The 27,659-nt window shown below is 43.7% G+C and overlaps 1 protein-coding gene across 4 annotated transcripts in view; it reads left to right on the top strand.

Annotated features, from left to right (window-relative positions):
- PBRM1 (polybromo 1) overlaps window positions 1-27,659 on the top strand; it is a 104,722-nt gene that overhangs the window by 75,631 nt on the left and 1,432 nt on the right. Inside the window, exons 23-30 of one of the 4 annotated variants that reach the window (XM_083156395.1) lie at window positions 415-598; window positions 2,716-2,926; window positions 5,703-5,912; window positions 6,303-6,504; window positions 10,903-11,079; window positions 12,137-12,304; window positions 24,793-24,863; window positions 25,980-26,196. In XM_083156395.1, the coding sequence (XP_083012521.1) occupies window positions 415-598; window positions 2,716-2,926; window positions 5,703-5,912; window positions 6,303-6,504; window positions 10,903-11,079; window positions 12,137-12,304; window positions 24,793-24,863; window positions 25,980-26,196 (1,440 nt within the window). The remainder of the gene's footprint in view (window positions 1-414; window positions 599-2,715; window positions 2,927-5,702; window positions 5,913-6,302; window positions 6,505-10,902; window positions 11,080-12,136; window positions 12,305-24,792; window positions 24,864-25,979; window positions 26,197-27,659) is intronic. The other 3 variants (XM_083156396.1, XM_083156397.1, XM_083156398.1) reach the window with 3 other exon arrangements.

Below are 27,659 nucleotides of genomic sequence, written 5' to 3'. Positions count from 1 at the left end.
GGGGGCCTTTACTAATGACTGCACCTGTGCAACAGCTAGGTAGTCTGGAACACCGTGAACTACTGGTAGATCTTGAGGACCGGTTTGGCCAGCCCTGCCTTTGACTATTGAGGTAATACATTGTGTAAAGAAGAGGAATATAAATAAATAGTATTTTTTTGGTTTAGTGTCATCTTAGTAGGATGCTATGTTTTATATGAGAGTGACATGTATGCGATCCACCTCCGGGTTTAACTTAGGATTCTATAACTGAGGTTTTCCCGTTAATGTTAACATCTTTTCATGCACTAACAGAGAAATGTATATTGCAGCGTAGGTTACCAAATACTCTTATTCCCCCAGTAAAATGGTATTAGTAAGTGTATATGTAAGGTTTAGTCTGGCTGAGGTGTGAACGGTTTGTTTTTCTCTTAGGAAAGTGCGGTGTGCTATCATTCAAAGATTTTCTATCTTGTCGTCCGACCGAAATCCATGAAAATGACGTTCTGCTTTGTGAAAGTCGGTATAATGAGAGCGATAAGCAGATGAAGAGGTTTAAAGGGCTGAAGAGATTTTCCTTGTCTGCCAAAGTTGTAGATGATGAAATTTACTACTTCAGGTAAAATTGTGATAGGGAGTTCGCTTCTTCTTTTTTTGCTATACTAGATGCGTAAGATTTTCTTGCTGTGTGAACTTCAGAAATTCAGTAGAAGGTGAGCTGAGCAGAAATACTTTGACAGAACAGATGGCACTGACTTGCAATACAGGTCGAGTATCCCGTATCCGAATATCCGTTATCCGAATTATTCCGAAATACGGACATTCCAGAAAGTGAAAAAATTTTTTTTTTTTGCTAAAAACTCACTGGGGACATTTGTAACAGCATCACTGGGGACATGATATGGAACTGGCACTATATATGTGCAAGACAATGATTGCTTGGCATTCAAATTCAGTGCTGAGATAGTACACACATTTTGTTTCACGTTTTGAAACCTTGTTTTTTGAACAATTAAAATATATTTGTGTGTGTTTTATGTGGTAATAAAAATATATTTGTGTGTATATTATGTGTTTATACAGCATAAATGCAAGATACTTCAAAATACATCATTGAAATATTAAAATATTCCAAAATACGGAATAATCCGTTATCCAAAATTCTCCTGGTCCCGAGCATTTTGGATAAGGGATACTCAACCTGTACTGATTAGACTCTGGATGCAGTTTTATGGTCTGTCCATGAATTCAGTGCCGTATACAGACACTGTAGCCTACTCTGTCACTACTCGGACACTGAGATCACTACCGATGGTTAATTACACTTCTGTTCAGTTTCTGCTGAATACACATTTTGTACCTACCTACATACCAGGAAAAGGTAGCTGATTACATTTTACCAGCTGCAGATTGGGTGTGGAAATAGTGCAGAATCATGGACCTGTTTCTTTTACTGGTTTTCATTATACAGATGTGTCCTCATACACTATTGCTGCAGACACACAAAATGGCCATTTTTGGTGAGCCAGATCCTGTATGACCCGGCTTGCGCTGAGTCTTTTTCGCGCAAGTATTTTAGTTTTAATGGGATGCAATAGAACTGCTTCATGAGAATTCAGTGATTGATTTTATATGCAACTCTTGCGAATGAGCCTGAATCTGCAGCGGTCACATCGCTTTCCGGCAAGTTCTGTTGTGCTTCATCTGTGACTTTACACATTTAACACTAATTTCTGCGCTTCTAAAGCCACAGTCCTGGGTCTCTGGTACAGAGAGATTGGTGTTATGCTGTACCTGCATTGTCAATAAGAAACAAAGCTAAAGAGAAATAAATATATTGTTGGCACCTTGCTTGTGCAAAGAATGAAAGAAAAACCTTTTAATGTCCACCATTTATCCTCTACTTCAAAATTGGTCCTCATGGAGTTAACAGAAATATGGGCTCCTCCACTTATGGTTCACCTTATTCAGTTAACAGCAATATGGTCTCCTTCAATTAAAAGTAGTCTCCTAATTTAAAACAAAACAAAACAGAAATCTGGGTCCCTCATGTAGAAAGGACCCTGCAGTGAGTTAGGAATAATATATTTTCCAGTCATTAGAAAAGACCCACTCATTGAGTTAGGAGAAATATAGGCACCTCACGTTATTACAGCCACATCTGCTGTGATCCTTGCAAATGTCTGACATTGTGGAGTCATCTGAAGGAGTTTGGGATGTAAGACCCACAAACTGTACACTAAATGAGTTTGGGCTGACTTCACCCGATTCTGACAGATCGGGGTGAGAAAGCGTGTCAAATCGTCCCAAATCGCATCTGTTTGACATCCGATGCATGGTCCCATGTGCATTGGGTCGGAGGTTGGACCTGCTGCCCGTTTATCATCCAACTCTTCCCCCTGCCAGTGGCGGGAAATGGGATTGCATGCAATACGTCACAAGCAGAAGTACCATATGCAGCTCAGGAAGGTCCCGGGTGGCTGAAGGTGGATCGGATGGCCATACACTGCTGCGACTTCTCACAGTAGTGTATGGCCACCTTAAAAGTGAAGTTCAGAAGGTATAGAAAGAGTATTGTGAGAGGAATGTCTTATAGACAGGTCTTGCAGCATAGTGAGCCCCATTCCCATAAATTAGCCTATTACTTAACAGTCTAAATCCTGCTGTATTAATAATAAAATAATTGGTTTTGACATGATCTAGTCGAATCTTCTAACTTGTTATTTGTCTTCCTAGAAAACCTATTGTTCCTCAAAAAGAGCCATCTCCCCTCTTGGAAAAGAAGATCCAGGACCTGGAGGCAAAATTTGCCGAATTGGAGGGTGGTGATGAGGAGATAGAAGATATGGGGGAAGAGGAGGGAGAGATCTTGGAAGCCCCATCTCTCCCGCAGCTCCAAACTCCCATGTCTGGTGAATTAGAGCTCATGCCATACACCCCCCCTCAGGTAAAAGAAAGGAAAATACAAGATGATTCCCAGATCTAGTTTGTGAACAAACAACGTTAAAAAATATAAGCGGTTCAGAAATAGAGCTAGCGCTCATTGAACTTCTACATTGAGAACACTTACGGGTACATTTACTAAATCTTCTAAAATATACAACCGGTGGTGTTCCCTATAGTAACCAATAAGATTATGTGTATCATTTTGTAAAATGCAATAGCAAAATGGTAGCTAGAAGCTGATTGGTCACTGGTGATACCATGGCCACTTTTCTGTTTTAGAAGCTGTAGTAAATCTACCCGGTACTATGTAATGCCCTGATACAATACAGCCAGGGTTCCGGTCCAGTGTAACATATGTCTGTCCTCCAGGATCATAACGTGGACTTAGCATTATGTAATGTAGTGATATGGTTCTATGTTTTCTGCCCCATGTGTACTTGTTGTGCAGGTAACGTTTATCCTGTATGTTGTCTGCACCGCTCACACTGAACATGGACAAAGCTTAGGGCAAGTGCTTTTTACATTGTGTTAGGCTGTCGCTAGGAAGACAGGAGAGATGAACGTACCTGAGCCATGAGGAAAATAGCAGCTATCTAGTAGAAGGAGGAAGCACTCTCCTGGGAGTGCCAGTGTCCGGTGACCTCAGTTTCATTGTCATTAGTGTCTTCTGGGGTATGGGTCATTGGGTCGACCAATATTAGGTCAACACGCGTTGGGTCGAGCGCTGAAGGTCGACATGGCTTAGTTTGACACATGAAATAGGTCGACAGTCAAAAGGTCGACATGGGTTTTTCTCTTATTTGTCCTGAATGTCGACACCGCCAGAGTGTACCTCATCCCCCCACATGGCTCGCCATGCTTCGGGCACAGGGCCTTGCAATGTTCGGCACACTATTCTATTCTCCCTCCATTACCTAGTGGATAATGGCAAGGCATGGAATACCGCCTGTCGGCACATGTCGGCTCCCCCAAAAAAATCCATGTCGACCTTTTTACTGTCAACCTAGCCATTTGCTGGCCTAATGCTTGTGTCAACCTTCAAACCCTGTCGACCTTAGCCATGCCGACCTGTTTCACGTGTTGACCTAAGCCATATCAACCTTCAGTGGTTGACCAAATGCATGTTGACCATATATGTGTCGACCGAAGGACCGTATACTGTATTATGTTTGTGACAATAGAAGGAAAGTGCCAATTCCGAGCTGTGTCCAGATCATCAGTCTCATTAATACCTGCCTGCTGGTGTGTGCTGGATACATTTAATGCATACGGCAAAGGGTAACTGTGGGTTAATTGTCCCAAATATAAAAAACTAAAAGATATTTCATGTTGTGTGCAGTTTCTAACCCAAATTTATAAACTGCTCATGGGCCAGATAAAATGGAGAGTGATAAACAACCAGCCAATCAGCTCCCACCTGACATTTTTCAAACACAGTCTGTGACAGGGCAAGCAGGTGCTGATTGGCTGACTATTTATTACTCTCCATTTTATCACTTTTGGAGCTTAGTGCATCTGGCCCCATGTCTTTTGTCAATGAGATGTCACTGTATGACCCTTATATCTAAATAAGTAATCTACTCCAAACACTATCTCATGTTGGGGAACAATTAATAAACAGTGAATGTAAATGGGGATATTTTTCTTTAGTGTAGAGAAGCAATATTGTTTGGTGTCTGCCTTAGATCCTGCAGCAAAAAAATCCCAGAATATTTGTAACTTTCCCGAACATCTATCCATAACGTTTCCCCCATTGTGTTGTATAACCTTCTAATTATTAGTATGTTGCTTTATTTCCTCATGTGTGTGGCAGGGAGCTATAGGTTTGCTGTCAGTAAATGTTAACTCACTGTACTGACCAAGTCATCAGACAGCATTTAATGGTTACATAAACCTGCTGTCTATGAAGCTCTTGCAATCAGCATATGTTCTCATGGCTGGAATAAGAAGAAATGCTTCCCGTTTCAGTATTCATTATTTTAGCTAATTAAATGGAGGGTTTACAGATGTGTCCTCTCTTACTGGGTGTCTGTACAACATACGGCGTACGACGCTCGGGACGAGTGAAATTCTCTGCGAGGAGTGTAACCATTGTCACACAAACAATAAAACTTCTAAATCTCTGCACATGTTACATCAGCCCCATCTGCAGTGCACATGGTTTTGCCCATTAGAGAGTGATTGTGCCTTTCAGAGTGAATCAGAATAACCCCCTTAGTCACACACAGATGTGCAGATTTTAATTGTGAGAGTAAGACACTTGGCGCAGGCGAGTTGCACAGGACATGACGGCCCATGATTGGGCTATTTAATGCAACTGAAGCTTTAGTAAGAAAGGACACATCTGTATATCTCTTTTTGCTCTACGACTATAAATACCAGGAGTAACTAATATAAAGTACCACCTTGGATGATTATTCTTACAAGTAATTAGATGCAGATAGTAGTTAATAAGCACGCACTTAATGAATCTAAGAGGCTTTTCCATTCTCTGTGTCATGTGCTGTCATTAGGAGGGTGCTTTCCGCTCATCTCATGGGATTACAAGTGTGGTTCCATGTCTGGCGCAGATTAAGTCTTGATTTGTGGGGGCTTTGCCGCTTGGGCAGGATAATGAAAAGCAGCAATACCACGTATTTATGCTGTCTCATAGGCAATCACGTTCCCTGTCTGAACTAAGCATTTCTTTCTTATCAAATGCAAAACGAAATTTAAACAGAAGGCTTTAATTTTTTTGTTAATCCTTTGCAATTGGTGTTTTTAAAACACTAAATCAGGCCACCGCCGCCGCGCTTCCAAGCTCCCCCCGATGTACCGACGACCTGACGCCAGGGGTCAGGCTGCCCTCCCCTTCCTCATTGACGCAAAAGGGGAACCTATCAGAGGCAGAGCCCACTGAAAAACCCAGTGACAGACAAACGAAAGATGGCGAACCAGGGGAGACAGTGGACAGCAAATTACCCAAACAGGTTTTAGACAACGGAAAGGTAATTTTTGTAGAGCCACGGTCAGGCCGACTGTTATTTTTCAGTATTTAGAGGGATAGTAAATAATTTTTTTCTTTTTCTTTTTATTTTTTTCTCTGTGGTGGGGGGCGGATGGCGTGGTATTGCTGCTTTACCGTGGCTGTGCTTGCGTATCTGCTGAATGTCTTCCTAGCTTGTTGTTTTTCCTTGTATGTTTCATTGTCTAGAACTCATCTAACATAGAACCATACCGAAACTGTCCACTCTCTAACACTGGATAGAATAAGACTGCCTGGTGTTGACAACAGCCACTGAAACAATCATTTTACCACTGGGTGTCAATAACTCATTTTGCACAGCAAAAGTATAATGTATATCTGAAAGAATTTTATAATGTGTTTTTCATCATAGTCGACGCCTAAGTCTGGCAAGAACAGCACTAAGAAAGAAGGAGGGAAGAGGAAGATTAATATGAGTGGTTACATCCTGTTCAGTAGTGAAATGAGGGCAGTTATAAAAGCCCAACATCCAGACTACTCATTTGGGGAACTTAGTCGGTTAGTAGGAACGGAGTGGCGGAACCTGGAGGCAACAAAGAAAGCAGATTATGAAGGTAACAGTAGAAGTACATATATCTATTGATACAGCCTCAACACTTGTGCTGGGCTTGTTCCATGTCTGATACTTCTGTCCAGGATTATCACTAATGTTGTTTCCTCCAGTCCATCCATCTCATGATCTAAGGAGACCTCTGTATAGGTCCAAAAACACTCTCCATCTACGCATGGTATCATTAGGGCTGCCTAGCAAATGCTCCACTTGACTGTTCTGTACTTGAAGGTAACAATCCTCATCCTTCTTGCACAGGCACCCACATATAGGATGCGCTCATTGGGTCTACAAACATGAAGGCGAAAGTCACTAGGTCTTCAAGGTCATTAGATCACCACCAGTATTAGGTTGACATGGAAAAGGTCAAAATTAGTTTTTCATGTTTTTTTTCCCATAAAAAGTTTTTTTTATATTTTTTCATACTTTACTATCCAAGTGGGCATAGAGCGAGAATATAATAGTATGCCCAAAGCATGGCGAGAGAAGTGGTACACTAACACGGTGCCCATGTTGACTTAAGTTGACATAGACACCAAAAAAACATGAAAAAATAATGTCAACCTTTTTCATGATGACCTAATGTATGTCAAGCTTATTCATGTGTCAACCTAGTAACCGTTGACATGTAGTGGTCGACCATATGACCCATAACCCCACATATATCCATATATATATATATTTTTGCGCTGGGAGGGATTTAATTAACTTTGCCCCTGCAAACCGAGATAGTATCTAACGTACAGGCAGATTGCACCCTGGTGTAACCCTGGCCCGGACCCTAGTGTTACTGCATTGAGTTGCCCATCATTTAGGAATGACTTCCATGGTTTATGCTCAGTGTTGTTCATACCCTTTTTTAAAATACGGATTATGTTTATATGAAGACATTGACCACTTCCTTCTAAATCCATCCCTAGTCACACACCTGATTATTAGACCATGATTTCATAATACTCACAGTTATTGTTGATTAATGGATCTGTCCTCTCAATTAAACTATGGTGTCATCATTATTACCATACTTGTTGGCTTAAAATGTCATGTCTGAGATGTGGGGGAAACATGGTGGCACTATAGCGTCATAGTAGCTCAACCCACGCTGTTCAAAACAGTGATAGCTAACCCACTCTTTCGGGAGTCTAAGGGGTTTATTTACTAGATAGGAGTTCTATTGAAGATGGGGCGTTGCTTTGGCCAACCAATCAGAATCTGCTTCTTATTTATTTAGCACCTTCTATAACATAATAGAATCTGACTTGTTGCCCATAGCAACATTCCATCTTCAATAGAACTCCCATTTTAGTAAATAAACCCCTACAAAAGCTTTGTTTCCAAAGCATGTGGAGTATGGAATGTTTTCAATAACTTATGATGAAGAAGTGTTAGAACCACCACTCCATGGAGAATCTGCATAATCGCCATTGTGGTGCGTCTCTGCTGACTCCACCAATAACCCTTTCACGTCGCTCTTATAAACCAGGTTATTGCAGGAGGGTGTGGTAAAGGGGTCCGACAGTCGGGATCCCGACTGGCCGGACCCAGACAGCCTGGGGAGTCCAACTAAGCCCCTTGCGGGCACGGTGGCTCGCTACGCGAGCCACCTATTCTATTCTCCCTTTATGGGGGTCGTGGACCCCCATGAGGGAAAAGAGCCGACGGCTGTCGGTGTTTTGACAGTCGGGATCCTGACGTCGGGTAAATGCCTGTCGGGATCCCGACTGTCGGGACCCCGTCCGGCACCCATTGCCGGATTGCTGCTTGATCGACCCAAGTCGAGGTGCGATGTGAAAGCACCACACCTAATAACTTGGGTCTACCAACCCAGCAATTCAACTAAAGTTATAAGTATGGTTAAACCCGGGTCGCCCTCTGTATAATGGGCAACCTGGGTTTAATGTGGAAGTGTTGGACCAGGCAATTGCAATGTGAAAGTGGTATTGTACAGACATTGCTTGGCCGGTAACCTGAAGTCAGAAACCGTAACCATGGACCTAGTTACTGCCTTCTGGGGGAAAAAAAGAAGTACCAGTCTCACTCTGGCACAGGGGCTGAAGAGGCTACTAGCTGCTGTCGGACTTGTACTTACTCTTAAATATATTGTACAGTATAAGGGGAGGAAATTAATTACAAACTTCGATTTAAAAAGTTTATAGTTTTAGCCAGAGGTTCCCAAACACTGTCCTCAAGGCACCCAAATTTTCATGCTTGGGCACAGGTGACTTAATTAGTACCTCAGTCAATGCAATTTTACCATCTGTGCTGAGCCATGGATATACTTAGAACATGGACCATCAGGGTGCCGTGAGAACCTCTAATTTTAGCATTTAGTGCCTAATCTAGTGACTGACCTCACACAACTTCAAGGTTAGGGACATGTCCCTCAAATAGATTGACAACAATGGATTTATCAGTAAATCCTCTCTCTAAGGCCCTTATTCTGATCGGTGCGGCCGGATCCGAATATGCGGCCAGCACCGTGCGTCCTAAACCCCGCCTTCCATACGGATCGCCAACTCCGTCCGTACGCGGTAAGAAGCTGTCCGAACGGACCGCACGTGTATTTCTCATGAATACACCTCCTCCATCTCAGGGAACCTCCCCCATCATTCGATGGTCACAGGACCGAGTGGCCAGGCAGCTCCCGCAACCTCAGACCACACGGGCATTTCTCCGTGCAAAAGCAGGGATCTGGGCGGGCAGCTGACATTTGGCAATGTCATATGTCCGCCCCCTACACGTGCGTCACGGCCGCATTACCATACGTACGCCCAGCGTTTGCATGGAAACGCCCTTGAAACGCCCATGAAACGCGGGGTGTAAACATATGGTAATGAGCCCAAACAGCCCTTCACACCCCTCTCCACCCCCTGTTCGTAGTGTACACATTTCATGCGGAATGTGGCCGTGCGTCCCGCTCGCACATGCGCAGAGACGCCTCTGCACATGCGCAGACACAAAACATTGGCGGCACGAACGCACGCGGATATTACCGCACCAACCAGAATAAGGGCCTAAATCACAGAGACGGTGGCTGGTGATTCATTTCTATACCAGAGCCACTGGCACTAAAGGTGGTGTAGCAGCATAGAATTGTATTACAGATAAAATGATTTGTTCTGTTATGTGATCTAGTATGTGGGTATTGTATGTTAGTGACATGTACTTTACCATGTCCATTAATAAATCTAGTGTAATAACACCAAGAGACATTATATGGAAATATTGTTTTAGAAATGTGTTCTTGCTGATTACAACATCGTTTTGGCTAAATATAGTATTAATGGCACAATAATGGAAACTACTGAGGGATTTAGGAGTCACTATTTAGGGGACTTAAATGCAGGTAGGCAATGTAACAAAGCAATGAGGAAGGCACGTCAGATGCTTGGTTGCATAGGGAGAGGTATCAGCAGTAGAAAGAAAGAAGTAATAATGCCACTGTATAGGTCATTGGTACGACCTCACCTAGAGTATTGTGTTCAGTTCTGGAGGCCATATCTCCAGAAGGATATAAATACATTAGAGACTGTACAAAGAAGGGCAACTAAAATGGTGCATGGCCTGCATCACAAAACGTACCAGGAAAGACTAAAATATCTTAATATGTATAGTTTGGAGCAGGGAAGGGAAAGGGGGGACATTATAGAAATTTTCATATATATATAAAGTGTATTAACAATGTCCAGGAGGGAAACATTATTTAAATGAAGAGAAGTATTTGGACACGAGGACATGCACTGACACTGCGGGGAGGGAAGTTCAGGGGAGATCTGAGGAAAAATTACTTCACAGAAAAAGTAGTGGATAAGTGGAATAGCCTCCCATCAGAGGTGGTAGAGCAATTTAAACATGCTTGGAATAGGTATATTGATATCCTTACAAAGTAATAAGGATCAAATTAAGGTTTCATTTAACAATGTGGTTAAAAAGGGGGCAGACTAGATGGGCCAAATGGTTCTGATCTCCTGTCAAATTCTGTGTCTATGTTCCTCTTTACTTGCACCAGGTTGACTGAGTGGTTATCAGAACCTGGCTCTTATGGATTTAAGATATATATAAATAAATTATACAGTATATATAATTATTTTCTTATTATTATGTGACTAGCTGCTGTTATAATAATAATCCTTTTAACTCTCTTTATTTAATTAAAAGGGATCTTATATTAAGCATAGTAACTTTACATTTTGGGCATAAGAAGAGAATAGAATGCTATATTTTGTATTATTATTATATATTTGCTTTGTGTAAGTATTGCTAGTTATTGGACACCCTGGGATGGTCAGTCATCTTAATGCTTGCCTGTTTTCCTAAAGAAGCATTAATCAGAGTAAGAACAAATCTGTCCCCATCCTGGCTTTGTGCTTTCATTGACTTGAAATTCAATTTAATGTTACAGAACGTGCTGCCAAAGTGGCAGAGCAACAAGAGCGAGAGCGAGCTGCTCAGCAACAACAGCAGCAGCAGCAGCAAGCCGCCTCTCCCCGAGCTGGCACACCTGTGGGAGCTCTTATGGGGGTTGTTCCTCCACCAACACCAATGGGGATGCTCAACCCGCAGATGACACCTGCCTCAGGTAAACAAGGTTTTAATGTGCTGAGGTTTGCAGCGACCACAAATGTATCAGACGTGGGTTCTTTACATATTGTTACATGAACAACATGTAGGTAACAGTTCTTTGTACTGAACGAATATACATTGGAATGGCAACTATTAAGTCACTAGAAACTTGTGGCATCACTTTGGAAGGACTTCATTCATGATGTCACTCGAGAGAATGAATAGTCTGAATTCTCCTGAATATCATCCTGCAATGTAGCCATCTTCTGGCTGTGTAGATAATCACTGGTATATATTGAATACTCAGTAATACTTGACATTGGGAGCACATATGCAATGTGTAGTAAACGCATGATCATGATTATGCTCAAAATTTAAAATGCCAATGTTTTTACTAGCTCTGTTTGCCTAGGAAAATGATTGCCCTTTCAAGATGGCCTTATTTTAGTATTTAAATTGCTTAGTAAATAAGCCACCAAGATTCTAGAAAGACTTTGAGGGGGGGGGGGATTGAATACGGAATTCAATGTTCAGTGAATTGGAAAGATGCAGCCGGGAGCTCATAATTCCCGGCCGTTCTCGGCAGAGCGAGCCCGACTGCTTGTGAAGTCGGGCACGTTCTGCCGAGACCCGATGTTTAATGCTGTCGGGGAAGACTGCATTGAATAGGGCCCTGGCGCCATTTCTACCATCGGGAATGGTGGCGGGAGATTGAATATCCCCCATAGAGTGCCCACAATACTCTCCATAGGTTAGAGGAATAGACCAGGTCACCAAATGATGACGGTTTTATTGAGGTGTCGTCTCATGGGCACTCTTCAGTAGGCCGAAATCTCTCTCTACCATTGGAAACATCTAAAAACTATTGTCACATCGAATAACTTCCATCTCTTCATGATGTACAGTAGCCATTAGCACAACATAATTTTAGTTTGTTAAATCACTAATGCATTATATATATATATGTTTAAAACATTAACATCACCGAACTAACCGTAGCTTATCATGGCAATGCATGTTTTTTTTATTAATCCATTACAGTGCATGTTATTGATGCATGTTTGTTCTTCAAGGCATGATAGGGGGCTATCCGCCTGGCCTGCCACACATGCAGGGCTCAGTTGATGGCATTGTTAGCATGGGCAGCATGCCGCCTCATCTTCATGGGGTGATCCCACCCCCCCACCTCCTTCCACCAGGTATACCAGGCCTTTCGGGCTTTCCGGGCATCCCGCTGCAGGGTAAGCTTTACCATAACTCATTCACTCACTTCATCGCCATGCCACATCTCACTACTTGTGCGTGTATACGGGGGAAATGCTCATTCTTTCTCAGGCAAAAAGTTTCATAAATGACCAGACTTTATTTATGACATTTTATTTCCAGCTAGGTTCTTAGTCAGCAGTCCCACATCACCCTAGTCTCTTTCCCCTACTTTTAGATTGTTCGCTCGGACCAGGTTATTTACGCCATTGGCTCGTGTATGTGCTTGCTTTCCACATGTACAACTTGTGCCTTATGCTGAATTCTGTGCTGAAGAGCGCCATGCAATTTGGTTGCTATAAGGCCACCAGAAATGATGATCACCAGAGCCCATATCATTTGTAAACAAAAATGCCTGTATGCATGAATGCACAGCTGTAATAACCTATTACCTATTGGTACTGGCTTCAAAATACTCCTTAAACTATTACAAGGCATATTCATACCTTAACCCAGGCATGTCCAAACTATGGCCCTCCAGCTGTTGTGAAACTACAAGTCCCATCGTGCCTTGCGACAGTTTTGTTATTAGCGAATGCTAAAACTATGGCAAAGCATGCTGGGATGTGTAGTTTCACAACAGCTGGAGGGCCATAGTTTGGACATGCCTGCCTTAACCCTTTGCGTGTCATCGTTGCTCAGAGAGATCCTCAAAATATCCGCTAAAAATTGCAGCGCCGCTAATAGCAACTGTCCTTTTTTTTGGGTGCAATATTTAACTAAACTTCAATGAATTGACTTGGCTGTATGTGTATTTATTTATTTATACTGGAAGAACAGTCGCTGTGAGCGACGCTGGCATTGTAAGCGGATATTTTGTGGATCTCTCACCACAATGTTGGCACTCAAAGGGTGAATATTTACTAATCCATAACCGCTTTACACACCCTTATTTAAAGTCATAAGACTTTTTTATTTCATATGATTTGTTTTAGCTTTATTTTACCTTTTAAATAGAGCAGTGGACATTTTTTATATGTGTTTAAAGTAAGAAAGTAATGAGCATTATTTGTAACTAATGTTCATAGATGTTTGCAGTGGTCATTAATACTTTGCCACCGCTGTCTATGGGGTGGCCCATCTGTTGCATGCAACCCCTTCCCTCTCCATAATTGGAATTACATCATCATTTTCGCTGAGGACAGAAGTTTTTAGTCAAAAAAATGATAACATTCATTTCCTGGTATACTTTGCATTGTATACTGGCAAAGCCGATTTGAAGTAAAGGCTGTAAATCTGTAGAGCAGTGGTTCACAAACTTTCTTAAATCATAGTGAAGCCTAGAATAAAAAAAATATTAATACATTTTGAAAAAAGAGAGGTCCGTTATGTGGTGGTACACAGTTGTGCTTATGATTGTCCACATGTTGCACACCTGCAAGAGTCCCACAGCACCCAGTTTGGGAACCACTACTGTAGAGTGTTATAATACAATGATATATAATTATGGGATGCAGTGACCATGCCTGCGATTGGTATGCTGGTGGTAAAAACCCTGAATCCTGACTGGTGTGACCAAGTCTGGGCATGGGAGTCTCAACATAACTGAAGATGCCAACGCCGGTATCCTGATATTTGGCATCCCGATCCTACAGTAAGTATGTTGGGGACTGAACATTCACATCAGGCCCTGTCCCAGTGAAGCTTACAATCTATACTCCCTGCCACATGTACATGCACACACAGACATTCTAAGGTTAATTTTGTTGGGAGCCAATTAGCCTACCAGTATATTTTGGATTGTGGGAGGAAACAGAGTACCCGGAGGAAAACCACGCAAGTACAGGGAGAATATACAAACTCTGCACAGTTAGGGTCATGGTGGGAATGGAACCCATGACCTCAGTGCTGTGAGGCAGTAATGCTAACCACTACACCATCCGTACTGCCTGATGGTGATAGTTAGAGTTAATCTGTGGGAAGGAGGGGGAGGGGGGTGGAATGGATTTAGAGTAAGGCAGTAGGTAGGGATGGGTAGGGGCAGAGGTAGACTGTATGTATACTTACCCAGCCCCTATCAGGATTCTAATGATTGATGAGACCGCTGTCTGTTTTCTGACCACCAGCACCCTGTGTGCACTGGGGCTCGCATATGTATCCCATAATTATATATGATAGCTTTTTAGAACAGCATTCTATATTTTCATTTAAATTGGATGTTGATGTGCCGCTTGTACTGGGTCTATATAATGATGTATTCAGTACTAGGGGTAAATTTACTAAGCTCCCATGTATCGGCTGAGTAGTAACTCGGCTGGTTACAAACATGATCGGGTCTGGTTTAGGAAATAAAATTCCGTTTATTTCTGTTGGTTCCACGGTTTCAGGATCGTGTTTTCCGATGATGATTCTTGTTTGGCAGCCAAACACTGCTGAACATCAGCCTGGTTCGTGCAATGCTTCAGTGTATAAAATGTGAAGTGTTGAAATAAAAAAAAAAATGTATAAGAATAACCAGTCCCAAGCTCGTTGAGCCAGTGCTGGTTCCATAAATACAGTGGAAAATATAGATGTATACTGGGGTTGGGGATTGCTTGTGGAAGGGCTGCATTTGATTAAAATGATATGCATGTAATGAATGTATGTGTGTAATTGTTACTGTATCTGCATAAAAAAATGTTCTGCTAAAGTGTTTGAGTCGATGGGTGACATTTAATAGAATGCGATTTTTTTTCGCACTTTCAAATTCACCCATTATCGCACTTTTTAAAATCGCATTTTTGCCACAAATTCGCATATTTATTGAGGTGCGTATTCCAGGGGGAAAAAAGTGCGATAATGTGCGATTTATAGGCATGAAAATGCGCGGATTTGAGGAAATGTGCGGATTTGTGTTTATAATTAAAAAAAAAATGACGTGAGGTCCCCCCTCCTGAGCATAACCAGCCCCTGGCTCATTGAGCCGGACCTGGTTCAAAAAATACGGGGGACAAAAAAATCTGGGGGTCCCCTATATTTTGAAACCAGCACTGGGCTCCAACAGCCGTGGTGTCATGCCTCAGCCAGGGGACACTTTTTATATAAGGTCCTCCGGCTGAAACATGAGCACCGTGGCTGGTCAGCCTTGGACGGGGTACCTGGAGGAGTGGGGACCCTCCCCCCCAATAAAGGGGTCCCCCCCTCCAGGCTTCAGCCGTCCAGGGCTGAAAATGGTGTCCGTGGCCAATGGTCACCGGCCTGATAGGGTTTAATCTCACATACCTAACATTGCTTTATGCAGAAGAACCACAAGTCCCAGCATGCGGGGCATTAATGGCCTGCTGGGACTTGTAGTCCACCTGTAAAAAGAATGTTAAAATAAAACACACACACACAGAATAGTATAACTTTATTTCACACACAAACACACACCTCACTTTTACACCAATATACTTACCAATCCAGGATCCAGGGCTTGTCTGTCTCCTGCATAGTCAGCTCACCCCACACTGACTGCGGTGTGAGCCGGCTCTCTACTGCACAGCGAACACCTTCTGTAGTGCTCTCCCAGCGCTACAGAGGCTCATAGCGTGATTGGCCGATGCATCTCCATGGAGACGCATAGCTCAGCCCTGATTGGCATCACGCTTCTGAACTGGAGTTACAGAGCAGTCACCTGTCTCCCTGCAAATCCCTCCAAATATCCACTGCTGAGGCAGCATCCGTCCCACATGGCTTTTACGTTTCACAAACAGGCTCTCGTCCACTTCGACTATCTTACCTGGACCGCCAATTTGCCGTTGGGGCTGTGTAATTAGGTCCAGAGTGCAGGCCTCACGCATTAAACTGTTATACTGGACTGTAGTTTTATTAGACGCTGCAGTTGACGCTCACAATAAGTTACAGTTGTCAGCTCCTCCGCCCAGGAATATATAAAGTGGACAAGGGTCAGAAAGGATAAATGGCACCCTGGGAACCAATGCGCCGCTCTGAGGCTCACCTTCTTGCGACAGGCTTTAATGTGGCAGCGCCACATGCACACTTTCATCGATAGGCGCATAGGGTGCCCGGTTGCACAATTTTGCGTGACTGGAAGCAAATGGTGCTGCTGGAAAAAACAAACGGCCTCCTCCTCTGTCTTTGGCAAGGAGAATATGCTCACAGGTTCACCAGCCATCACTGTCACTTCGTTCTCATTTTCTGCTCTCTCTGATGCAGTCATTACTGTCAGTTATTCAGCTCTGACTGAATCTGACAGGGACCGGGAACACTTACGCAAGTTCTGACTGACTACGCTATTTGCGCAGCCTATGCTGATTCTGAAAGCACAGCTACACTAACCGCCAAATGTCCATACATATTAACTACTGAGATCGCATCGCACGGCACTAAGACGGGCGATGCCATTTCCCTACGCTAGCGTACGTATGTTAATTGGGCACCGTGCTAATACACAAGTACCTCATTAAGGGCCTTATTCTAGTTCACTCTTTCTGACAAAATCCTTCTTAGATGGACAAAACCATGTGCATTGCAGGGGGGCAGATGTAAAATGTGCAGAGAGAATTAGATTTGGGTGAGTTATTTTGTTTCTGTGCAGGTCAATACTGGCTGCTTTATTTTTTACACTGCAATATAAATCTCACTTTGAAGTAAAACCCCACCCAAATCTAATTGCACAAGTTACATCTGCCCCACCTGCAGTGCACATGTTTTCTTCCACCTAAGAAGGATTTTGTCAGAGAGAGTGAACTAGAATAAGGTCCTAAGTCACCTGTGCTCTCACATGGACATCCTTAAAACCTGAACAGTGATTGCAGAATTTGGGAAATTCGGCCTACACTGTTTTTCTGAAGATCATGTGGTGTTAATTCCAAGATGTATCGCAAGACCTGTGACACTGACCCACAATATCATGTAATATTCTGGAGCTCTATAAATCATGATAAAATGATTGTTACCCTGCAGCAGCTAATGTAAGCCCACATTTATACACATGTAAAACAATATTAATCCTATGTAAAATAATGACTTGGAGACCTATTGGTGATGACAAGGGTCAGGTTTACTAATTAATAGCTGAAGTTTACCAGAGTTTAAATGTTCAAATTATTAAATTATCAATGAGTTGGGTTTAATTAACAACACTTTAAAAATAATTAGCAGCTTAGCAGCACTTCCAACACACCCACGAGGTGGCTGCTCAATGTCGTTTTTTTTTTTGGGGTGTCGCCAGTAGCCCTAATCCCCAGCTTGTTCACGTCAATTCCCTCCAGTTTCAAAACAGGAAATTTAAGTAAAATAGAAAAAAAAACTGTAAACATCTAACAACGATTGTTGGAACTGGAGGGATCAGTGACAAGTCTTTTAATTTAAAAAAAAAAAAACACTGTAAAAGTGTAAAAACTTTTGAACTTTAAAACAGGAACTCACCACTTTAGACCATGATCTTATGTTTGGTTGTTCTGCTTTGCTGGGGAGCCGTCAGTAAAGGTGGGAGAAATGATCCGGGTTCAAGAGTCTCACGCGGCACAGAGGGCAGATGTTGTTGACCTGCAGCCATTCTGTCAGACAGGGAACATGGAAGGTGTGGTGACAGTACGATACAGCCATTTCTGTACCTACCCCAATGTCAGAGATGCAGATGGAGCAGTACTCTGGTTCCTCTCCGTCTGCAATGGTGCGCCTGCTGTAGGTTGGGAGATGGGACAGGACGAGCCGCATGATGCTGTCCAGCAGGTGGCGTTCTACTCTCTCTGCAACTGCCTGATGGTCTCTTCGTCCAGATCTTCCTCTTCCCGATGATGGTCCTGATCTTCTTGCTGACCGACTCCCACGGGATGGTCTGCGGCGTCCTGACCTCAGCCATGTCCCTCTGATGTTCGGGCTGGGTCCATCTAAAACAATATTTCATATATTGTAGATATAACAAATAGCCATATGTGACATGTAAAGATCAGATATTGCTGGTGTACAATAAGACTTCCAGCAGTAACATGATTTATATATTATATTACTATACAACTGAAAAACAGAGCTGTAACAGTATGAGTGTATGGATGCAGGCCCCAATGCTTAGCGGCTTCTGATCTGTAACTGACAGCATGGGAGGTGCCAGCCAGTAACCCAGGGACACTATAATCCCTCCCACTACAAAGGCCAACTGCTACAGAAGAGACATTGGTCTAAGATTTAATTTACTAAACAAACATTTTACTGACCTTCATTTCCAATCAGCTGGGACAACTCTCGTCGGCTCATTGTAGCCGGAGGCAGAAGGTGATCAAATAAAAAAAAACAAAAAAAAGGGGGAGAAAAGAGAAAGAAAAAGCACAGATGTAATTGTGCGCTGAGCTCCACTCACTGATAACTCACTAGGAGAATCTCTGGTAGCAAATAATCGCCTGCAAATTGTTCTCACCTGAGAGGCCTTTTCTCCTGCGTCCACATCAGCTGCTGCCCAGGAAATGCCAGTGATATTGCTGTGCACTGAGGATTGCAATGTGGCATGCGGGCGGCAGTTGGTGATGGTCATGCGGCACATCACATCTACAGTATACCCCACATTATTCTCTTCTCACTTATATTACACAGGGGGACATGTGGGAAACCACCAAGAACAGGGTGTTTTAAGGTATATACTCAAGCTATCTCACATGATTACTGGACTGTACAGAGCCACATGGAAACGCACATACAGAGTATATACATAAATTGGACTTATATCATTTTTTCTGCGGTGTGCTACCACTGGACAATAAGTATTATAAAACTGGGAATGAAAAGAATGTCCTATTGTGGTGCACTAATTTATCATTGTCATATGATACTGTACAATAGTGCACCACAATAGGACATTCTTTTCTTTCCCACTTCTTATACACACACACACACACACACACAAAGACACACAGTAAATCAAGTCTAAAGGTGCCCATACACATTGCAATATGCAACATGCAATGCGATGAGTGCTCCCGCGTGCATGACATCGCACAGTACAAAAAGTATGTGCTGCCCGTGGATCGCATTGCATGCAAAGTGCATGCATTGCGATATGATCCGCCCGATTAACTCATTGCATGCACGCTGCATCGCAACGAGTATGGGCACCTTAAGTGTACCAAGATATATATATATATATATATATATATGTACATATGGAAAACTAGCTGCTGTGCACAGGGCTGCCAAGAGGTGGGAAGAATTGGATACAATTTACCCGGGCCCGGGCGGTGCGGTGCGGCCAGGCGCTGGAACCAAAGGAGAGCACGGTCGGCTGTCTAGCGGCTGCTCAGCAGGGAGGCACTCTCCCTGCTCAGCATCCTATCTGCTGTGTAGTAATATCAGTGTCAGGTATGTTATGTGTACTGGAGGAGAGGGGGTGACATTGTAATGTATGCTGTGGAGGGTAGTGACATGTAAAAGTATGCTGGGAACGGGGGGTTGTTTGTGTTAGACATGGCAGTGTACATCATGTATGCTGGGGTATACCTGCTGCGATGCTTTACTGTCATCTGTTCTCGGCGGCTGCATCCTCTGACCACCAGACCAGCTGTAATGGTAGTCTAGGCAGGCAGTGGGTTGCTGGGTAGCAGCGGTGTAGTGTGCTGGAAGGGGGGTGTAAGGTAGCAGCAATGTAGTGTGCAGTAATGGGGGTGCAGGGTAATAACAGTGTAGTGTGCAGTTAATGGCGGTGCTGGGTAGCAGTGGTGAAGTGTGCAGTAATGGGGGTGCCAGGGTAGCAGTGGTGTAGTGTACAGTAAGAGAAGGTGCAGGGTAACAGCAGTTTATATTTTTGGGGTGGTTGTAGTGCATTATAGGGAGGTGGAGGTAGTGCAGTGTTTGCATGAAGGGACTCGGGGTAGTGAAGGTAGTGTGTGCAGAGCAGCGGGAGTAGGGTGCAGAGCAGCGGCAATGTAATTTTTGGGGAGGGGTACAGGGTAGCGGCAATATATTCTGAGGGTGCAGGGTAGTGGTTGTGAAGTATGTGCAGGGAGGCGGGTTGCAGGGTATTGGTATGTACAGGGAGGGAGGTGCGCAAATGTGTGTGGGGGAAGAGGCTGCATGGTAGCGATGGTAGTGTGTGCAGGGATGGCGTGTAAAGGTATTGGCAGTTGTAGTGTGTGTGTGGAGAGGGATGTGCAGGGTTGCATTGATGTAGTGTGGGGCAGGGGGTTCAGGTAGAGATGCCAATCCTGTGGCATTTCTTTCAATCCCGGGCCCTGGGATAGAAAAACGCCCAATCCTGGGATTCCCGGGATTGGCATCACTAATAAAAACACACCTGTCACCCCACACCGGCTGCCCTACACATTTACTTACATTAGGGTGGCCAGGAGCGGGGCAGACCGCAGTGGTATGGGGGTGCCAGGCAAGAGGCAGCAGCAGCAAAACGTGGCCCTAAAATGCTGTAGTCTCACCCCCTCCAGGGGGGCCCTGGGAAGTTGTTGTACCGGGTCCAGGATTTCTCTTGGTGGCCCTGTAAATACCACGCTAAGTCAAATGAAATTTGCAAACAGAGTGTAAAAGTCGTGCACTATTACATTGGGCGAGTTCCTGAAATAAGTCTGACCTTAACGTCCACCTTTTTAAGCGACTTTTTCAGGGCTGATAAAACTGGCTCTCATTACATACCGGCCTATGGATTTTTTCCACTGTATTTATGGAACCAACACCAGCTCAAAGAACTCTCATACTTTAATCACCGAAGCACTGCATGGATCTGACTGATCTGTGCATGCTTCTCCAAACATGCTGGCCAAAAGTAGTTCTATTGCATTTTGATCTGAATTCATTGCAGAGTTTGCTAATACAGGTATACGGTCACTAGATAGGAAGGTCAAAATGCCTAAAGGTTGAAGGGGTCATTGGGTCGACATGGGCAAGGTCGACAGTTAAAAGGTTGACATGGGTTTTTCTGAACCGACATGTGCCGACAGGCCATATTTCAGTAAAATAGTGTGCAGAGTGCAGTGCGGCACCATACCCGAAGTATGGTGAGGGGATGCGGTGCAACATTATGGTGTCCATGTCAACTGTGTCGACATTCAGAACAAAAAAAAAATGAAAAATTCAATGTCAATCTTTTTTATTGTCAGCCTTGCCCGTGTCGACCTAATGACCCTGTAGACCTAACACCATGTCGACCTTGATGCATGTCGACCTTTCTCTTGTCGACCCTAGGACCCATACCCACTGATACAAATGATAGTAAATTCCAGTGTTGTCACAGGTGCATATGGAGTCTTAAACAAAACAGTTTGGTACTTGTGTAGTTTCACGGCGCCAGCATGGCGCCGCGCGTCTGAGTCCCCTTGCGGGGCTCGCTTCGCTCGCCCACGCTGCAGGCTCGGTGGCTCGCCACGCTATCTAAAATCAACTCCATGCCAACGTGGATAGTGGGGGTATGAACTATCCACGTTGGCATGGAGTTAAGTTAATTTATTTTAGATAGTTTGGCGAGTGTACCCAACCCGGAAGTAGCATGGCGCCATGCTGGCGCCGTGAAACTACACAAGAACCAACCGTTTTTGTTCCGCACAAGATTACTACCCCAAATTGTTCTAAATTCACGGTTGTATTTGTAGTTATTTTTGGGGTTTGAATTTCAGGTACTTATGTATTATCTGGGCTCCCATGTTAAATGCACCCTATTTTTTCATACCCCTACTATCCAACTACACATGGAGTTGATTTTATATAGTGTGGCGAGCGCAGCGAGCCACCGTGCCCAAAGCGTGGCGAGCGCAGCGAGCCCCCCGAGGGGACCCGGTCTCATAAGAAAAACGGGAGCCCAGATATTACATAAGTACCGAATTTCAGTTTTAGACCAACATAACTAATTTTGGAGAGATGGGTGTGACAGGTTTCATCACCCTAATGCAGTGGTTGACAGAAAGAAAGTACATTTGCAAGTAGAAAAGAAGACTCTTTTTTGGGGGCACTCGTTAAGAAAGGGTCCTAGGGTGTACTTTCACTTGCACATATGTGAATACTGCCCATACACGGTACAATTGCTGGGGTCTCATAGCACAGCTCAAAAAGTATGTGCTGCACATTCATTTTGTACTAGATCTCATCTCATTGCATTGCAAAACCTATGCGATGCCATCTAGTCCAAATTGTATACAATAATTGTACCGTGTATGGGCACCTTTTGTTAAAGTGTCCATACACGGTGCGATGATTGCACTCGTTATGGGCTGGATTGCATTACAACGCATGCATTTTGCATGTGATGCGATCCGAGGGCAGTACAGAAAGTATGTGCAGCACATTCTTTTTGTACTGTGTGGTGAGATGCCCGTGGGAGCGCACATTGCATGGTGAAAACGCACCGTGTATGGGCCCTTTTGTTAGATAAGGTATCACTTTTCTTGATTATTATTCAAAAATTAATATGCTGCATAACAAAAAGATTATTGGTATACATTTGAGATTCTTCTATTAATTGGTTTGATTATTAGTAAATTTACAAGGAAGTATTAGATACGTCTCCACCTTTATGCACGTTTAGGTACTTGTTTCCTATCACGGCACCCATCGCATACCGTACTTACCGTGGTGTGCGATGCGATATTCCCGTTAAATTAACAGGAGTGCTTGTACAATGAAATATCGCATAGCATTGCATGCCAGCAAATGGCATGCGATGCGATTTTTTTATTGTACAAGCACCCTAATGGATGCTTACAATGTTAAATGCACCACCACTGTCAACGCCACCCCCACTATCAACGCCAACCCGAAGCGTGGCAAGCGGCGGCGGTACACGTCCTCCGACCTTTTCATACCCCCACTATCCACGTCGGCGTGGAGTTGATTTTAGATAGTGTGGCGAGCCCGAAGCGTGGCGAGCGCAGGGGAATACGAGCCCGAAGCGTGGCTACATGTAAAGTAATCCGTGTCCGCTCGCTGCGCTCGCCACACTATATAAAATGAAATCCAGTGTGATAGAAACAGACGGTACTTGTTTTCTCGCACGGCACCCATCATATGCCATCGCATACCACTAATTAAGGTATGCGATGGGACCCGATTTGCGGGTCCTAAGAGCCGAACTGTACAATTTTAATATCGCGTTGCATCGCATGCCATTACAATGGCATGCGATGCAATGCGATTTTTTTTATTGTACAGGCACCCTGATGGGTGATTACTATGTTAAATGCACCCCCATTGTTAACGCCACCCCCACTATCAACGGCAACCCGAAGCGTGGCGAGCCTGCGAGGGGCGACAGTACGCTTCCCCGACCTTTTCATACCCCCACTATCCACGTCAGCGTGGAGTTGATCTTATATAGTTTGGCAAATGCAGCGAGCCATCGAGCACGAAGAGTGGCGAGCCCCGTGAGGGGACGCGGAATACATGTGAAGTTATCCACGTCCGCTCGCCACGCTTCGTCCTCGGTGTCTCTCGCTGCGCTCGCCACACTATATAGAATCAACTCCACGCCAACGTGGATAGTGGGGGTATGAAGAGGTCAGAGGACGCATACCACCGCCCCTCGCGGGCTAGCTGCGCTCGCCACGTTTCGGGTTGGCGTTCATAGTGGGGTTGGCGTTAACAATGGGGGTGCATTTTACATAGTAATCACCCATCAGGATGTCTGTACAATTAAAAAATCGTTTTGATCGCATGCGATGCGATACAATCAAAAAGATGGCATAAGATGAAAATCGTGGGTGCCGTGCTAGGAAACTAGTACCAAACAGACTGACTGTGGTTGGAGCTGACGTCACATGACTTCCCATCAAGCGCCTGGGCACGTCTGCGTTTTCTCTAACATTCCAGAAAACGCGCAGCTACCACCCACAAACGCCAGCTTTCTGTCAATCAAGTTGCATACGGGTAGTGATTAAAAAAATAAATAAAAAATAGCAGGATTTTATTGCAGTATGCGTACTACAAGTCATATGTTTGTGCAGTCTATCGATTATTGCCCGGCCTAATTCGCAGCAGTGTGATTTTGGTCTAATTAAACCCCCATAGTTGTTAATCACTAATGGCTTTTTATTTATTTATTTTTTTATGTCTTTATGTGTAACGGAAAATGACAGGAAAAACCGAAATACACACCAAAGAATAATGTATATCAGTGTCAATAGTATATGGCTGTAGGGAATTTGAAGTATATAACGTCACAGTTAGCGATTTGCAGTCCAAAATTTCTGGTGTAAATGTTTCAAGTAATTGTAATTATTTTTTTATCGTTCAAAAATGGTCTGCATTGAATGTTGAACGATGTTACTTTGAAGAGGTTCACCATTGGATCTGCTACTAGCGCTAGGGCTGTTGAGCCTGACCTAGATGATGGACCTGAAAGGGTTAACAAAAAAGCTACATGACCAGAAATGATACCAAATAATCCATCAAACTATGGAGCACAGTACTCGCAGAGAAATAATGAATGTTGTTATACTCCTACTTTTTGTATACTAATTGCTCTTTCAAGTGAAGATATTTTTTGTAGCAGCCAGTTTGTATACTTGAGGATACCAGCCTGAGTACATTTTAATTCTTTGTGTTCCCTTCGATGTAGGGGTGATGGCACAAGGTGTGACATCCTTGGTAGGGTCACCTGCAGCTGGAAATATGCCTTACAATCAGCAGGTAAATAGATATATGATTTATGCTTAGAATTGTACCTCTCACGTACTGTAGTCATATCATTAATGCTGTTAGTTCAGTGGTTAGTAACATTGTGTAAATACAAACGTTGCACAGAGCAGTTGAAAAAATTAAATTATACAGACTAGTACTAGGAATGCATTATTATAGTGATGTGATTGGCCAGTGTAATAAATGTTCTTATACAGATTACTTATATCCCTAGTGCTGGGAAGTGATTGCATTGTTAAAGTGATGTGATTGGTCAGTGTAATAAATGTTATAGTGATGTGATTGGTCAGTGTAATAAATGTTCTTATACAGACCGGTTATGTCACTAATACTGGGAACACATTGTATTGTTATAGTGATGTGATTGGTCCGTGTAATAACTGTTCTTATACAGACCGCTTATGTCACTAATACTGGGAACTAATTGTATTGTTGTTAATGTAGTGCCTCAGGTCAATGTTGCCATTTTTGTAGTATAACTGCTAAATCTTAGAGGTCTCCATACTGTATATAGCATTGTACACAATAACCTCAGCAGATTATGTTATCTCAGTGTTGTCTATTAATACTTCACACAGCACTGACAGTGCACAGATACCTTTTCTATCACCTGCCCCCTTCAATAATCAGAAAGATTGACAGCATGAGACAAGGCGTTTCCTGTGTCACATGATGTCAGTGGTTCTCATACAGTCGTGATATCGGGAACTGAGTAAAGGTACTGAAGGTTATACAACTGGCATGTAGGATCAAGAGACTTTGGCTTTAGGCTGCCCAGCTGGCACTGTAGCACAATGTACATACAGTACATTGGGAAGGGTGATGGCTAACAAGCATGGAATAAATTGTGCCTTTCTTTCATTCATTGGTTCTCACCTGCAAGTGCCCCCCCCCCCCAGTTCTGGCACCCTTGGCTGCAGGCTTATCAGCCGTTTGGGTAATCAGGCATTGCATGATACATTGTTGGTCTCACAGTGCCAGATGTTGGGTAACTTGTGCACTGTTACATATCCGCTTTTTGGGAAAGCCTAAATCTGATGAAGTGATGCTCATAAACGGTAGATACATAGTTTGTCATCAAACTGATGCATTTGTTTTATTTAATAGCTGGGACTGCTAGTGCCACAAGGGGCACAGGCACCACCGCCTTATCCAGGTCAAAATCAAGTAAATCAGCCGGTCATGCAGCAGCCTACAACCCCTGTTTTTGTGGCGCCCCCTCCTAGGACGCAGAGGGTACTTCATTCAGAAGCCTACTTGAAATACATTGAAGGGTTAACAGCCGAGTCTAACTGCATCAGCAAATGGGACAAGACTCTCTCAGGTGAGATCAGGACGTATTTCCTATAAGATGTTCTACTTCGTTGTACTCTGGGCATCTCGGTACATATTGTTTTTTTGTACTAGAGCCAGGGTTATAATGCAAGACCCTAGTGATACAACTGTAATAGAAGATTGATATCGGAGATTAGACATGGGTATACAATTATATGCATGCTAGTGTTCATTCTAGCACCCGCTATCTTTGATAACCCATGCAGTTCCTCTTCCCTTCCTGGTGTGCCGCTGTCTGCTGTAGTGCTTCTAGCACAGTGTGGTCTGTATATCAGCACTGATATGCAAACCAAACCTGTGCTAGAAACACCACAGCAGACAGTGACACCTCAGGCAGGGAGCAGGAATTTCATGGGTTATCAAAGATAGCGGGTGCTAGAATGAACACTACATGCAATATTATATAGTGAAAACACCCGTTTCTATTATAAATCCCATATTCTCTGAATACTAGGCCAGGGATGTTCAATAGGTGCTGTGCCACTACATATACCAGCATGTCCTTTCACCGTCATGCTAAAACTATGGTAGGGCATGCTGGGATGTGTAGTGATACAGCAGTTTGAGGGCCGCTTGATGACTATACCAGCTCTATACTAAACATTGGAAATAGGCGTTATATAGGTAAATTGTGTTTGGTAATTTGGTGAAACTCACCCTTTGGGATCGCACTGTGTGACCAGAACATGATGAAAGCATTTTATTGCAAGGAACAGATACATCAACTTAAGGCCCCTATACACTATGCGGTTTTGGGACGATTTCATCCGATTTCGGCACTTTGGGCTGATAACCGGGTGAAATCGGCCCAAATTCGCAGGTGTTTGATATCTGATCCGATGCGTGGTCCCGTGCGCATCGGACCGGATCAGGGAGGTCGGACGGTCAGCACATAAGATCACGTCCGACCTCCCTGTATGCATATGCCTGCCCGCCTGACAGGCATATGCATGCAGACTAACCAGGGGAGCAGTGGGGCGGGCAGCGGGGCTGGAGGCGCCGGTGAGTGCTGCTGACCTGGTCGGGCGGTGTGATGATGATCACAGATATCAGCAGCGCTACGGGACGTGCAGTGGCGGGTATAAGATTTTTAAAATACATGTCAAATTACTGGCCGTTCTCTGATTGGCTGAGAGCTCTCCTGGCTGAGTCCTATGGACAAGTCGGCCTGATGTATGGGGCCTTTAGGCAGTAACCTGATTTTGCATATTAATTCCCAGGTAAGATAAGGAGGATTCCTTCCAAGTGAAGGTTTAACAACGCCTCAAAGACTGAAGGACTTTATAATATGAAGCTGTACTATATACATTCAAAACAGCCTGGGATGGGGCAACAATGTCTTTGGGTCAGTTACAAACATGCCGTGAACAGACCAATTTTACAAGAGGGGGGGGGGGTGGGGCTGGCTATTTATGAGAAGCCATGGAAATTCAGGAGAATGGCAGAGTCATA

This window comes from Crinia signifera, chromosome 8 (assembly GCF_055691185.1).
Source record: "Crinia signifera chromosome 8, ASM5569118v1, whole genome shotgun sequence".
Classification (NCBI taxonomy): Eukaryota; Metazoa; Chordata; class Amphibia; order Anura; family Myobatrachidae; genus Crinia; species Crinia signifera.
Note: the sequence above shows the minus strand (reverse complement) of the source record. Positions and strands in the feature narration are given on the sequence as shown.